Source organism: Mirounga leonina, unplaced genomic scaffold (genome assembly GCF_011800145.1).
Source record: "Mirounga leonina isolate KUSES-001 unplaced genomic scaffold, KU_Mleo_1.0 Mir_94, whole genome shotgun sequence".
In the NCBI taxonomy this organism is placed as follows: Eukaryota; Metazoa; Chordata; class Mammalia; order Carnivora; family Phocidae; genus Mirounga; species Mirounga leonina.
This window is the reverse complement of record NW_023270855.1, coordinates 46,659,292-46,675,183: the sequence shown is the minus strand read 5'-3', so window position 1 is coordinate 46,675,183 and position 15,892 is coordinate 46,659,292. Positions and strand designations below refer to the sequence as shown.

Genomic DNA, 15,892 nt, shown 5'->3' with positions numbered 1-15,892 from the left:
TTTCTTTCTTTCTTTCTTTCTTTCTTTCTTTCTTTCTTTCTTTCTTTCTTTTTCTTTCTTCCTTCCTTCCTTTTTCTTTTTCTTTCTCTTTCTTTCTTTCTTTCTTTTTCTTTCTTTCTTTTTCTTTTTTAAGATTTTATTCACTTATTTGGGAGAGAGAGAGAGAGAGCACAGAGCAGTGGGAAGGGGCAGAGGGAGAGGGAGAAGAAGACTCCCCGCTGAGCAGGTGCCACCCCTCCCGGCAATGGTTTCTTAGATGTGATACCAAAAGCACAAAGAGAAAAACAGATAAATTAAAAACTTTTGTGCTTTAAAGGATTCTAGGAAGGGAAAAGACTGTTGAATCACTATGTCGTACAACTGAAACTGATGTGAGTCAGTGTGTCAACTATATTTCAATTACAAAAAAAATAGAGGCAGGGAAAAAACAACCCATAGATGGGAGAAAATATTTGCAAAGAATGTATCTGATGATAGGACTAGTATCCAGAATATATAAAAGTAAACTCTTATGGATCAATAATAAAAAGATAACTTAATTGAAAAAAGGGCAAAGCATCTGAAACATTTCTTCAAAGAAGATATACACACAGTCAACAAACACATCAAAAAATATTCACCATCATTACTCATCAGGGAAATGCAAATTAAAACCACCGGGAGATACCACCTTCCGAACATTAGGATGGTTATAAATGAAATGGAAAACAAGAGCAGAGAGTAACAAGCATTGGTGAGGAAGTAGAGAAATGAGAAGTTCCAGACAGTACTGGTAGGAATATAAAATGGGGCAGCCACTTTGGAAAACAGTCTGGCAGTTTCTCAAAATGTCACACATAGAATTACCATGTGACCCAGCAATTCCACTCTTGGGTATAGACGAGAGAAACTGAAGCATAGGTTCACACAAAAACTTTTACATGCATGTTTATAGCAGCCCTAGTCACAATCACCAAAAGGTGGAAACAACCCAAGGGTCCATCCACGGGTGAATGGACAAAATGAGGTCCATCCACAGAATGGAATATTACTCGGCCATAAAAAGGAACAGACCCCTGACACGTTACAACAAGGGTGAACCTTCAAAACATCATGCTGAATGATAGAAGCCAGACACAAAAGGACACCTGTTGCAGGATCCCACTTATATGAAACGTCTAGAACAGGCAAATTCATAGAGACAGAAAGCAGTGGTTGCCAGGGGCTGGGGGATGGGGGGGATAGGGAGAGTGACTGCTCATGGGGTTGGGGTTTCTTTTCTAGAGTGATGAAATGCTCTAAAATCAATTGTGATGATTGCACAACTCTGTGAAGGTGCTAAAAATTATTGAACTGTACACTTTTAATTGGGTGAGCTGTAGAGCATATGAATTATATCTCCATAAAGCTGCATTTCTTTTAAAGATTTTATTTATTTATTTGGCAGAGAGAGAGAGCGAGAGAGAGCACAAACAGGGGGAGCATCTCCCATCTCTCACCTCCTGCTGAGGCCCGAGGAATGCGGTCCCAGCAGTGAGGCCTTCCCAGAGGAAGCACACATGTGAGAACATGGGAGATTGTCTTGCTGAGTGAGTATGACATGAGCTGGGGGAGCAAATGGGTGGCTGTCTCCACTAGATGCCCATGTGTGCCGCGGGGACTCTTCCCTGGGGATGCCTGTCTCTGTCCCCCAGGAGAAAGTTGCCTCCCCCAACTCAGGCTTTCACTTCCCCATCCACAAAAGGGTTTGGAGCTTCTCCTTACCTCAAGGGATTCAATGATGAGATATTTCTAAAGCAGACACCCAGCATAAGGCAAATGGGAGCTGTTCATAGAGTAAGAACCAAAGGCGCTGAGTTTCTGTTTAGCTAGTTCTTATTCATAGCTGGTATGTGCTGGCACATTCTGAGTGCTTTATACATATTAAGTCATGGGCCCAGGGGTGCTGCCAATCCACAGCCAGGATGCCCAGTTAAACTTAAGTTCCGGATAGATAGTGAATACATTCTTTTAGGATAAGCGTATCCCCAATATCGTATGGGATATACTTGTACCAACAAACTAGGCATTGCTTAACCACATGGGCTCCTCACATGAAATAGAGAGTCTACGACTGTCTCTGGCTCCCAGGCAAGAGGACTGGAGCTCAGGTTGGTGAGGGGACCTGCCCAGAGTGCCCAGGGTGAGCGTCTGGCCCGAGGCCTTACCCGGTCAGCCTGGCACTGGCGGAAGCTGGCATTGATCCGGTCCAGGTCACGGCGGGTACTCAGCAGCAACTGCATGATGGTGTCCTTGGCGCGGGAGGTGAGGTTGAGCTCCTTGGACAGGTTGGCCTGGGAGGCCGTGAGCCCCACGACCTGGCTGTACAGGCCCTCGGCCCGGCGCTCGGTGGCCTGCAGGTTGGACTCTGTGCTCACGTGCACGTTGCCGTAGACCATGAAGAGGACAAGGCCCAGGATGATGAGGAACTGGATGAGCGACACAAAGAGGAAAAAGTAGCGCAGGTAGTACCAGCAGCCCCTCGGGCTGCCCCCTGCCCGCGAGTAGGCACCCCCGTGCTCCATTGCCAGGCCCATCTCTGCCCCGGGGGGCCCGCAGCCCTGCTCAGCTGGTCGGCCTGCTCTGGGTGGCGGCTGCAGTCCCTTCTGCTCACCCTGCCACGGAGCAGGGGCGGGGGGGGGGGGGGGGGTTTATATTACTCCTCTTAATACTTCCTCTGCCTGGCTCCTTCCTGACCGGGAGGAAATGGGGGCTGTGGGTTATCACAATACTCCCACCTTGGCTATGAAGGGAGGGACCGCGGCACTGCTGGGTTTCTGATATTCACTGGGTGGGGCCCCACCCAGCTGGGTGACTGCGGCTTCTTCGGCCACTCGGAGCCTCAGTTTCCTCACCTGCCCTTGCTCCGTGCCAAGCGCTATTCTCAACCACTGGCTGCATACTATCCTGTCATTGGCCCCTGTCGTGCGGAGGAGGAAACTGAGGCACAGGGAGGCAAAGGGACCGTGCCGGGTCTCACGCTGTGAGTTCACAGAGCGGGGCTTCCCTCCTGGTGGACTAGCTATGGATGTGTCCGCCTCGTGAGCTAAATCAGGCAGAGTGCTTGGCCCAGAGCCAGGCACACAGTAGGTGCTCATCAGGGCTTCACAGAGGGCTGACGCATGGATGGCAGTGGCCCAGGCTCCCTGAGCTGTCAGCCCGCCCGCTGCCCTGCTCACGCAGGCGCTGCTTAAGTGCTCCGGGAGCAGCATACGCAGCAGTGAACTTGGAGCTGGCAGAGCAGGCTCGACCCAAGCGAGCTCAAGCGAGGGGCTTCTCCTGTCTGTTCTCAGTTTCCCCTTCTATGAGATGGGTATCCCTGTGGTGTTCCGGTGACAGGGCCAGGGAGGGGGGCTGTAAGAAAGGGTTTGCTGTTTTGTTATTACTATCATTTCCTGCTGGAAGTGTTATTTTGGGGCTCCGTGAAGTGGTGAATGGGAAGTGCCAGATAGGTGGGGATTGAGCTTCACTGTCGGTCACCCCCGGGGTGGGCATGAAGGGGATTTGGGGACCAAGGAGCAAAGGATTCTGGGCGGGCCCTCCTGCCCATCCCCCCAGAACCAGGAGCTCTAGGAAAACCCTCCATGCTGGATGAGGTGTCAGTCTTAGACCTGGCCATAAGGGACCCTTAGTCTCAGGGAGACAGAGTGGGACACAACCCCTAGCTCCATGGGCTGAAGGCTGGTAGGAGGGAGGGATGGAAGCTGAGGGGAAAGGGGCCAGTGGATGGGAAGGATGCTGGACAAGAACACCAATACTGTACACTGCTCGTGGGGGGCACAGCAGGGTGAAGGCTGCTGCATGGGGACCCATCCCCCCATCAGCCAGGGTAATGGAGTGGGGGGTAGTTGACAGTGGGGAGGGGTATCTCCAGGGGGGTGTTCATCACAGAAGCAGAAGTTGGGTTGGGACGGAGGAAGTTCCCAGGGGTAGGCAGGAAACCCCTGTCTGACCTTTGGCCTTTGCAGCTACCCGGTGGTTCCTGATTCCGGACCCTTCCCAGAGGCCTGTTGGGGGGAGGAGGGTTGGGGGCTGCAAGTGGTGCCCAACCAGCGATTTCTCTAGGTTGGCCAGGCCCACCCAGAGTCCCCTGAGCAGGGTGGGAGGAGGACATCTTCCATCTTTGTTAATGGGGGCCATGTAGGCAGAATGAATACATGGTTTCAACTTAGGCTCTGGAGTTAAGTTCTGGCTGTGCCACCTACCACTGTGTGACCTCAGACAAGCGATTTTCCTTCCTTAAGCCTCAGTTTTCTTCTGTCGAAAGTGGAGGCAACATAGCCAGTTGTGAAACACTTGTCCCAGTGTCTGGCACACACTCAGCCTTAGTAAATGGGGGTATTTTTTTTTTTTAAGGCAAGAGAGGCTGGATCATGTATAGCCTCTGATGCCAGGATGAGAAATTGATATGCAGGGGACGGACACTGCCTCCAAGTAGTGTGCTTGGGGCCTGTGGGAGCACTGGGTGGAAAAGAGCACGATGGGGGTACAGCCTAGGTAAGATGGGTCCAGTGGACATGCACAGACATGGGGGCAGTGCCTGGGCCAACACCAGTAGGTGTGACAGTCTTGGTATATACTTAATATCTATCATGATATACTGAAAGTGTTGCATATATGCATATATGAACATGACATCTGTTGTCAAGGAAAAAGAAAGGCAACCATAAATTCCCAGAAAATTAAAAAGCCACTCTAGATCTGATAGTACAATTTTGAGTAATTGTCACAGTGTAAGAAACAGTTTAATTTTTTTTATTATTTATTTTTAAGAGATTTATTTATTTATTTATTTGAGAGCGAGAGCACACAGAGGCAGAGGGAGAAGCAGACTCCCTGCTGAGTAGGGAGCCCAGTGTGTGAGCTCATGGCCTGAGCTGAAGGCAGATGCTCAACTGACTGAGCCACCTGGGTGCCCCTATTTTTTTATTTTTAATTAAAATTTTTAAAGATTTTATTTATTTCAGAGAGAGAGAGAGAGAGAGTGAGAAGGAGTGGGAGAAGGGGTAGAGGGAGAAGCAGAATCCCTGCTGAGCAGGGAGCCCAACGTGGGGCTCAATCCCAGGACCTCAGATTCATGACCTGAGTGGAAGGCAGAAGCTTAAATGACTGGGCCACCCAGGTGCCCCTTATTTTTTAATTAACTACTTAATTAATTAATTTGAGAGAGAGAGAGCTCATTTGCATGAGCAGGGGTCGGAGGGTGGAGGGGCAGAGGGAGAAGGAGAGAGAGAATCTTAAGCAGGTTCTACATGTGGGGCTCAATCTCATGACCCTGAGATCATGACCTGAGCCGAAATCAAGAGTCAGACACTTAAAGGACTGAGCCACCCAGGTGCCCTAGAAGCAGAGTTTTAAATATACACACTCATGTTGTTTGTATCAAGCTCAAAAACAACATTCTATCTCTTTTTGGTAATTTGATCTCATTATCTTTGATTTGCAATGTTTCTTTTTTGAATAGTTTATTAGCTGGATTTTTTAAAATGGAAAAAGTAATGATGAAACTTTGTCTTTTTGCTTAACATTATGTCTTTAAGATTTGTTGATTCCTTTTGCCTGATGCTTAGGTTTTCACCACATACGTTACCACAATAATTATCAATGGGCATTTAGACTGTTTCTAAATTTTTTGTTTCACGAAACAAAATAAGAGTTGACATTAAATCCCCACAAATGAAACTGTTGGGTCTCAAAGCAGTTACAGCTTATATTTTGACAGCTAGTCACCAATTTGTCCCCCAGAGGTGGTTTCCATTGACAGTCCTGACAGCGGTGTCTAAAATCTCTAAAAACAGACTTTCTGAACACATTTTGCCTGTGTCCCTGGCCAGAAAATCCCCAAGGGAGGAAGTGAATGACAAGTCTTTGGATTCGCATGAGGTCAAATGCATTGGTCCTGATGTGAGCATTTGGTTTTTTCCTGAAAACAATTTATCATGGTCACAGGAAATTTTGCACATGAACTCCTCTGAATTCCCTTGGAGGGTCATCACAAAATCAGGCTTTGATTTTAAACTTTTGTTTGTTTGTCTTCTAAATTAAAAACAATCAATTTGGTTTTGTGTTATGAGAAAGTGGAAAGTGTTATGAGAAAGTCAACTTTGTGTCACTACCTAAAACTGACACTGAAATTCTCAAGGAGACACAAGATTTTTAAAACTCTCGCAGAGGGGCACCTGGGTGCCTCAGTCCACTTAAGCTTTTGGCTCAGGTCATGATCTCAGGGTCCTGGGATTGAGCCTTGCGTTGCTTTGGGCTCCCTGCTGAGCAGAGAGCCTACTTCTCCCTCTGCTCCTCCTCCCTGCCCGCCCCCCCCCCCGCCCATTTGTGCTCTCTATCTAAAATAAATAAATAAAATCTTTAAACTTTTTTTTTTATTTTTAAAGATTTTATTTATCCATTTGAGTGAGCGAGAGAAAGAGAGCACAATCAGGGCAGGGAGGGAGGGGCCGAGGGAGAGGGAGAAGCAGACTCCCTGCTGAGCAGGGAGCCCAAAGTGAAGCTCAGGATCATGACCTGAGCTGAAGGCAGCTGCTTAACCGACTGAGCCACCCAGGCGCCCCAAATAAATAAAATCTTAAAAAGAAAACAAACAAACAAAAAATAACTCTCACAGAACTTTAGGAAGGTCCTTAAGGAAGTAATATTTCTGGTGAAGAAAAATTTCAGTGAAGTCCAAAAAACCCTCCACTTAGGTTAAATTAAAATGAAATTATGTTTTGAGTTTTGGGAGGTGACAGAGGAAGCAAAGAGAGCCTATTGGAGAGGAACAGTCTGTCCTCTCTGGGCCTCCGTGATGCTGCCTGTTAAAAGGCAAACCACTTTCTTACTTGGGATAGGGGGCCCTGGCAGGGTCAGGCTGCCGCTGTCCCAGGTGCTCTCTGTCTACAGCTGCACCACACTTCCCGTTTCTGTCCCTCCTACTGTCACCGCAACCATGGGATGGGGGCTCCAGGGTGACAAGGATAGGGGAAACCAGGGTAGGGACCTAGGAGGGTATGCTGGGGATAGGGGTGGTGACAAAGAGAGACGAGACTTTGAGTAATAGAGAGTGGGAGGCAGAACAGAATAAGGGCAGGCCAAAGGCTGGCCCTGTGAGGTGGGAGCAGGTGCGGTCCAGGAGGCCGTCCCACCAAGGAATGCTATTTACTTCCCTGGGCAGCTGAGGGAGCCTCAGAGCAAACGGGAGGCTGGGGAGGGTGGGGGGTGAGGGGGTGGGGCGCCTGGGCTTGTTCTCCGTAGGTCACTCTCAATCCTCACCTACTACCTGTCCAATGCTCTCCCTGGGGGATCAAAGCCCTCAGTCTGTGCCCTCTCTTTCTTCCCAATTCTTTCTGACACCAGATCTAACTGTGCCCTTCCTGCTCACACACCTGCCTTGGCTCCTTATTTCCCTCCAACCCCGAAACTGATTTTCAGGGGTCCAGTGGTGTGCCCAAGATGAAGCCACCAGAGTACATGGATAATAATGATATGTTTTAGGTCCCATTTACAACCCTGAGCCCAGCCCTTGTACCCTTAGATCCCACAGCCGCACAGGGAAGGGGTCTTAAGTCAGACAAAGCAAGGTCAGTCTCCTGGTCTCCAGCTCTGGCTGACTCCAGAAGGAGAAGCCACTTCCTGCCCACTTCTGGATTGATGCCACAGTTGGGGGTGGGGGTGGGGGGAGGTTCCGGACGCACCCTTAACCTCTCCAGCTCTGAGTGAGCGCTTAGCCGGAGGCAACGGGGTGGGCAAGTTGGGGCGACCCCTGGTGGCTGTCAGCAGAACTAAGCGGTTAGACCTTCCTCCCCTCAGCCTCACTTCCTCCTTGGGAGTTGGCCTTCCAGTTCCCCCTTCAGGTCCTCCCAGGTAAAGGCCCTGATCTGGTACCTCCAAGCCCGGGGGTGGTAGTGGGGATGATGAACAGGACTGGATGAGGTGGGGGAAAGAGTTCCAAGGGTTTCCACCCCCTCAAATACCAGCTTCTTAGGAATTTTTAGAAACAAATTTTAATTAAAGGTAATACATGTGCATGATTTTATTTTATTTTTTTAAAAGATTTTTAAATTTTTATTTATTTGACAGAGAGACAGAGAGAGAAGGAACACAAGCAGAGGGAGAGGGAGAGGGAGAAGCAGGCTTCCCACGGAGCAGGGAGCCCGATGCGGGGCTTGATCCCAGGACGCTGGGATCATGACCTGAGCCGAAGGCAGACACTTAACGACTGAGCCACCCAGGCGCCCCCATGTGCATGATTTTAAATGCAAACTTTACAAAAAGGTATACAAACATGAAACGGCACCCCCCCTCCCCACTCTCAGCCCCCTAGTTCTTGCCCTAGAGGCCACAGCTGTGACCAGTATTTCCTTCAGAGACATTTGGGTAAAAGTCTCTTCCATCCCTGCATTTTGGAAAATGCACACAAATTATCACTTTCCTGTTTTTTACATTAATGTTCTCAGAGGAATTTGCTTTGGCTCCTTTAACAGTCGTATGGGAATTTCCACCGTAGGGACAGATGGACACTCACTGAAACAGTCCCCAAGTGGAGGACATTGAGGTGGTTTCCAATTTTTTGTAATTATCAAGATGTGATAATAAATGTCCTCATTCTCTCCCCTCCCCTTACCCTTTGCCTCTTTTTTAGAAGTAAACTTTTTATTTTGGAATAATTGTAGATTTACAGAAAAGTTGCAGAGATAGTCCAGAGTCCCTGAATAGCCCTCCTCCAACTTCTTCCATGGTTAAGCTCTTTTACACTGTGGCTCACTTGTCAAAACTAAGAAACTAACTGTAGTACATGAAATTAATTATACTCTGGACTTTATGTGATCTTCTCACTAAGTGTTTTTCTGTTCCAGGATCCAACCCAGGGTTCTGCATTGCATTCGGTCCATTATTTTGTTTTGTTTCTTTTTTTTATTTTTTAAGATTTTATTTATTTATTTGACAGAGAGCAAGAGAAAGCACAAGCAGGGGGAGCAGCAGAGGGAGAGGGAGAAGCAGGCTCCCCACTGAGCAGGGAGCCCAATGCGAGGCTTGATCCCAGGACCCTGAGATCATGACCTGAGGTGAAAGCAGATGCTTAACCAACTGAGCCACCCAGGCACCCCATCTTTTTTTTTTTTTTTTTTACAATTTTATTTATTTATTTTAGAGAGAGAGCAGGGGGAGGAGCAGAAAGGCACAAGCAGACTCTGCTGAGTGCAGAGCTCCACACAGGGCTCAATCTCATGACACTGAGATCATGACCTCAGTTGAAACCAAGAGTTTGACTCTTAACTGACTGAGCCACCCACATGCCCCTATTTATTTAGTTTTAAGTGGGCTCTGCCCCCCACGTGGATCTTGAACTTGCCACCTTCAGATCAAGAGTTGCATGCTCTACGGACTGAGCCAGCCAGGAGTCCCTGGTCCATCATTTTGTACACATGTAAATATGGTTATAGAAAAATTTCTAGAAGGGGAATTGATGGATCAAAGGATACATGCACTTTCAATTTTGAGAGGTTCTAGAAAATTGCCCTTCCAAGTGGCTGTACCAATGAGCAGTCTCACCAGCACCCTGTGGGATTATTTGTTTCTCCACAGCAGTGCCAGCATAGGGTACTTTGTGATTTTTTTGTTTGTTTTTATCTTTGCCAGACTCATGGGCACAAAGTGGTACCACATTGTTTCAATTTGCATTTCTTTTTGAGGCGTGAGGTTGGGCACTTTTTTCCCCTTACATTTCTATTAATTGACTGTCTATATTCTTTGCCCATTTTTTCTACTGAGCTGTTTTTGAAAAATTAATTTATAAGAGCTCTTTATGTAATAAGGAAATTAATTTATTCCTGGGTATAAACACCTATATGAAATAAATCTAGGAAAGTTTCAGTTAATTCTCTTGGGTTTTCTATATATAAAATCATACTGCCAGGAGATAATAATATTAGGTTGAGTTGCTTCTGAGGCTTTCCTGCCCAAAATGCCAACCTGAAACTAATCTTACAGAAATAACACACAAACCCAGACTTGAACTCCAAAAAATGATTGCCTCAGGCCTCTAAAAAAATGCCATTGTTATGAAAGGCAAAGTCAGACTGAGAAATGTTCCAGATTAAAAGAGATGAAAGACTTGACAAATACAATGTGTGAGCCAGGATATTCTTTTGTTATAAAAGACATTATTAGAACAGTTGGCAAAGTCTGATTAAAGTCTGTAGATTAGATAATAGTGTTTTATCAATCAATGTCCACTTTCTGATGTTCGTAATTTACTGTGATTATGTGGGAGAATGTCCTTGTTTTTATAGGAAATGCATACTCAGGTGTTATGGGTAACAAGACATCATTTCTGCAAATTTTCATAAAAGGTTCAGAGAGAGAGAGAGAGAATAAAGCAAAGGTGGTAACATTTGTGGAATCTGGGGGAAGAGTATTCAGGAATTCTTTGTACTAATCTTCCAACTTTCCTGTAAGTCTGAAGTTATGTCAAATATAAGGTAAAAGACAAAATGAATGTGAAATTGAGCCATATGAAATTGTTGATATTTCTGTTATTGTTTACCTATATAAACAGTGCTTACATATGATTCAAACTATAAATTCCCTACTGCTTTTCTAATATTCACACCTCTTCTTTCTTTTCCTTGTCTAAGTGCATTGGCTAGTACCTCCAGAACAATATTAAATACTTGACAGTGGTTATCCTCACCTTGGCACTCATTTTGATGGCCTTTTCAGAACTTTTCTCATTTGATCCATTAGTATGGTGAATTTTATTAGCAGATTTGTGAATATTGAACCATCCCTGCATCTCAGGCATAAGTCCTCTTTGTTGTGATGTATTTAAGAAATGTGTTGCTTAATTCCTTTTGCTAAAATTCCATTTGGGAGTTTCATACCCTCCTCATAGGAAGAGGGGTCTGTAGTTTTCCCATTGTGACATCTCAGTCAGTTGATAGGCTGGCTCACTAAACATGATTCCACTCAATTTACAGACAAGGTAAACTGGGGCCCAGAGAGGAGAATTGACCCTTCCAGGTCACTCTTGAGCTAGGGCTGGACCGTAAGTCTTCATGTCTGTGGGATGAAGCAACACTGTCATTAGAAGGGACTTAAGTCCCAAAACACTATCTCATTGTGTTATCAAATGGGCCTCAGTTTCCCCATCTGTGAAATAAGCACTAGATTGTTGGGGAGAGAGGGTCGAGTCTCCTTCCTGTAGTTTCCGTTCTGTGGTTCTTGGGTCTAAAGCTGAGCGTTGATGGGTGTCGACGGGGCATCTCATCCAGCGTGGGCACCTCTATACATGTTCCAGCCACAGTGCGTGCCCTCCTGGCCTCAGAGCCCTCATCTTCCTGGGGTCTGACTCACCCTCGTGCGCGCCGCGCCGGCCTCCGGCAGCCCCCAGAGGGTCCTGGGCGAGAGCGCGAACGGGGGCTGGGTCGGGGTCGGGACACGGAGCGGGATCGGGGTTGCGGCACTCTGCGCTGGGGGCCCATCTCGGCTTCCAGGGCTTTACTGACAGAAGTGGGGAGAAGCCCATCAGCACCTGGACCCCTGTCCCCCTCCCCCCAGTACTCTTCCATCTTTCCTGAGAACTCCACTCCCCAGGATTCCCTATCCTTTCTCCACCCCCAGCCATTCCTGGGACTCCTCCCCAGGGACTCCCAGCTCCTTTTCCAGGAGCTCCACCTCCTCGCTCCCGTCCTCTCAATACCTTTTCCTTACATCATTTTCTTCCTATCCTCGCCCTTCCCAAAGGCCCTCCATGTAAGCCCGACCCCAGGGACAAATGCCTCCAGAGTGCCGGCCCCAAAGTGGAGATTCTCACCTCCAGAGAGATTACATCCTTCACCACCCCTAGGTTCCAACTCTAGGATCCCCTCTTCGACTCTCCCATCACTCAACTCTCCAAGGCCCCTCCCACATGGCCACACCCCTTCTCCATCCCCAGGGACCCTTCCCCTCCTTCTTCGCCCTCCATGTGATGATTGGCCGAAAGAACGAAGTCTTGCGCAGCTATTGGCCACGCACCGCGCCCGTCCACCGCCCCGGGCCCCGCCCCTCACTCACGCGCGTTCGCGCAGCACCGCCTCCCTGGCTGCGCAAGCTTCGGCTTCGGCCTCGGCCGCGCGTGCGCGCTGCTGTGCCTCGTCCAACCTCCGCGCAGATTTCGTGGCCGCCGCCTCCCAGCGCGCCAGGGCTTCTGCGGGCGCAGGGAGCGGGGTCAGCTCCGAGACCTCTCTCCCTCCCCGCTAATGCAGGCGTTCGAGTTTACCGTCTGCATACTATTTGCAGCTTTGCTTTTTTGAATTAAATTGTGTGCTGTTTGCATGACCTTTACGTGTCATTTGCAGAGCTTTTTATAGGTTTGTATTGCTTTCGGGAGTCGTGTACGTGGCGTTTGCATATTTTGTTGTATTTGCGTTGTTTTTGTGACATTTGCGTGGCCTTTGAGTGTTATGTGCATTTCTTTCATAACTTTTCGCGTTTATTTGCGTGTTCTTTACGTTTGCACCTGTGCTTGCCGTTTGCGTAACCAGGAACCTTTTAGGCTCCTCCCACCCCTATCCCTGGCCACGCCTTGCGCCCCAACACACCTGTGAGCGCCCCGTTCTCAGCCCCCATCTGGGTCCCCTGTGCCTTGGCCTCTTCAATCTCAGTCTTCAGGGTCATCAGTTGGGTCTGAAGCCGGCTCTGAGTAGTGGAGGGGAAGTGAGGAGGGTAGGGGGGTGGGAGGGGTCGGGGAGACCAGAAGTGAAGTCTCCCCTCTTTCTGGGGCAGACTGAACAGACACTGGTCACCGCGTTCCCTGAGCTTTATTTGGAATGTCCTTTGGGAGTCCTGTGGTTAGAAAACACAGAAGTGGCCTGCCGCACGGAGCGGTGACCGTTGCTCTATCCAGGTCTACCGCCCCCCACCCCAAGCCACCGGATGTGGAGACGGTTTAGCTCTGCGGTCAGACTCCGGTTCCAATTCCAGCTTCTTCTAGACTCCCCGACTAGGGTTTTAAACCAATACAGGCCAATTTGGTGGTTGACAATGATTGGGTTTCTGGAGTATGCTCCCTCAGCTACGGGTGACATTCTTCAAAACAACTGGCCTGGCTTCCTCAGAACATCTCCCACTGAGTGGTGGAGTCAGAATTTGAACCCAGAACAGGCTCCTCTTAACCTCAGTGGCCTCAGGCCCTTCTCTTAGGCAGGCAGGTAAAGGGTAGAGGTCTGTTTTGATTTCTAAAATTCACACACCGCTCAACCCCTGCTGGGCTTCGTACACAGAGATACAGAATAGTTAGTAAATGGAAGATTGGGACTTTGAGGATGGTTGTTTTGCAAGGCCCAGGGCTGGGAAGGGTTAAGAAAGAGTTTGAAGGGGTGGCCAGAGGAAAAGGGAGGACCTGGCCAGTACCTCCCCCAAGAGGCCAACTTTAGCTTCCTAATTACAGGTGACATGAATGTGCCTCTCTCGAAATAGGGCTGCTGGAGCTGGCTGGGGGAGGTTGAGTGGGCACCCAGGGGGAGGGCTAGCACAGGGGCTCCCCAGCTGGGCTCAGGGGCTTGGGGCTTCCCTAGCCCTCACCAGCTATTAGGCAGATAGCAGAGAACCTTGGGGGCCTTCTTCCTCAGAAGGTAGACTCCAGGGGGAGCTAGGGACTCCCAAAGTACCCATCTGCATGGAAGGGACTATGGTGCTATTCTCATTTGCTCCCCTCAGTTAAAGAATTAGGGAAACCAGTGCACAGGTGGGCCACCGTGGGGATGTGTGTGCATGTCCTCTCCCAATTCTGGATTCCCCAGCCCACCACCCTGACCACCTACCTGGCGGCCCTGACAGGCCCTCAGTGCCTCCTCCAGCTCCCGACCGACTCGGTTGGCCTGGTCCAGCTGTCTGGCCAGAGCCTCCTCGTGCTGGGTCGCCTCTGCCAGCCGTCGCCGCAGTTCCTCGAGCTCAGGCACCAGGTCCATGGGGGGCGCCGTGGCGTTGGCCCCTGGCTGTGGGCAGCGAGGTCCCCGGGAGGTCGAGGAGGCCAGATTCCAGGCCAGCAGGGCCGCCCCGGCTGCCGCGGCCGCCAGGAACACCGCCGCCCCGCACAGGGCCAGCACCCGCCACGCGCGGCCCGGCTCTGGCCCCAGCTCGGCCATGCCGCTGTCCACAGCTCTGGTCCCAGACAGCCACGAGCATTTAATTGGCACCTTGGGGCGCCAGGGACACCCACGGTTCCGCCCCTCCCGGCCGTGGCTTCCCGAGTCCGTTGGGAGGGGCTGGACCCTGGCCAAGGGCCAGCCTAGGCTACCGGAGCCCAGGACAGGATTGGGGGTCCTGGGTTCCGGTCCTGCCTCTGCACCCCGTGTGCTGTCCTCCGAGCCTCAGAGTCTCCCCCACTGTGAAGGGGGGATGGCCCTAGCTCCTGCCCCACAGGACCGAGTGGGAACCATGTGAGCACATCCTCCCAAGGTACCCATCTGCACTGGGGGTACTCGGCAAGGCTCCCCATTCTGTTCATGGAAAAACTGAGGCTAAAAGATGGGAGGCTACCCGACCGACTGAGGTTGGCCTGGTTCAGGCTGCCAGGCTTTCTGTGACTGGCTGAGAGGGTCAGGGGGCAGACGCCCCGAGGGGAGCGGTCCCATCTCCCTGCCCGATCTCCACGAGGCCGCCAGGGGGCGAACTTACATCGCGAATCAGATCCAGGTCGGTCTACGACTAGCGATGTCCCTTCCTCTCAGAAGCGAATCTCCCCCTCCTCCCCCTCCTCTTCCTCCTCTCGTTCTCCCCCTCCTCCCCCTCCTTTTCCTCCTCTCGTCCTCCCCTCCTCTCCCTCCTCCTCCACCTTCCCTTCCTCCTCCTCCTCCTCTTCTTTTCATCTCCTCAGGGCCCTCCTCCATTTCCTTTTCCCCTTCTTCCACCTCTTCCTTCTCCCTGTGTCTCCCCTTTTCTTCTCCTTCCCCTCTGTCTCCCTCTCCTCATCCTTCCCCCTCCTCTTTCCCTTGCGTTAGGGTGACTCCGGGCTGGCCGCAAAGAGTAGAGCAACAAGCAGGACAGAGTTTAATCACTCTCCAAGGGGGGAGGGGGGGCAGACATCAAGAGAGATGTCGCCCTGAGTTTCTGTCAGGCTGGGCCTTTTAAGGGGTTTTAAGGATGTGAGAGGGTTGCAGCTGTGCCCACGGGGTAGGGTGTGTGAGGAGGGGGTCGACACTTGGCCCTGTAGAGCAGGAGGTGACAAGTTTCTGGGGGATGGGGTGGGGGGGAGGGCTCTGTCTGGGCTCATCTGGGATGTGGGTTGCAGTCTCGCTAGAGAAGAATATGTTTTGGGGTGCCCGGGTGGCTCAGTTGGTTAAGCGACTGCCTTCGGCTCAGGTCATGATCCTGGAGTCCCGGGATCGAGTCCCACGTCGTCGGGCTCCCTGCTCAGCAGGGAGTCTGCTTCTCCCTCTGACCCTCCTCCCTCTCATGCTGTCTGTCTCTCATTCTCTCTCTCTCAAATAAATAAATAAAATCTTTAAAAAAAAAAGAGAGAAGAATATGTTTTGTCGTGGTGGTCTATTTTTGGGGAATGAGGGGCACCGTGATCTGGAAAAACAAAGAGTCAGGGCCAAGTACAGACACCTGTGAATTTTGTCTGTAAGCTAGGCTGGGGAGGGGGCTTTGAATAGAAACCTTTCGTTCCCTCCTCTCTTTATTTGAAATTATTCTTGATTTGGGAAAATGGGAGAAGGTCATCCTTCTGTAACTACTTCCCGCTGAGCAGGGTCACAGAGCTGTCCGCACCCAGAGGCAGGAGGGATGAGAGTGAGGGGGATGTTGGTGGCATCTTGCTTGCAGGGCAAGGGGGCCTGAGCATGAGTTTGCTGAGACCTCAGAGAGCTACCAAGGGTTGAGATTCTGTCCGGGATGA

At 50.1% G+C, this 15,892-nt stretch overlaps 2 protein-coding genes across 4 annotated transcripts in view; both read right to left on the bottom strand.

Annotated features, from left to right (window-relative positions):
- The window catches only part of PLVAP (plasmalemma vesicle associated protein), a 12,323-nt gene extending 9,678 nt beyond the window's left edge, over nt 1–2,645 (bottom strand). For all 3 annotated transcript variants that reach the window (XM_034997035.1, XM_034997037.1, XM_034997036.1), the window contains exon 1: nt 2,187–2,645. In XM_034997035.1, the coding sequence (XP_034852926.1) occupies nt 2,187–2,555 (369 nt within the window). In that variant the 5' untranslated portion in view covers nt 2,556–2,645. The remainder of the gene's footprint in view (nt 1–2,186) is intronic.
- Nucleotides 2,646–10,695: 8,050 nt separating this feature from the next.
- Nucleotides 10,696–14,748, bottom strand: CCDC194 (coiled-coil domain containing 194). The gene is made up of 4 exons (XM_034997195.1): nt 13,815–14,748; nt 12,594–12,690; nt 12,067–12,199; nt 10,696–11,511 (listed from the first exon to the last, which is right to left on the bottom strand). The coding sequence occupies exons 1-4, from the start codon at nt 14,136–14,138 to the stop codon at nt 11,361–11,363; spliced, it is 705 nt and encodes a 234-aa protein (XP_034853086.1). The 5' UTR covers nt 14,139–14,748; the 3' UTR covers nt 10,696–11,360.
- Nucleotides 14,749–15,892: the final 1,144 nt, after the last annotated feature.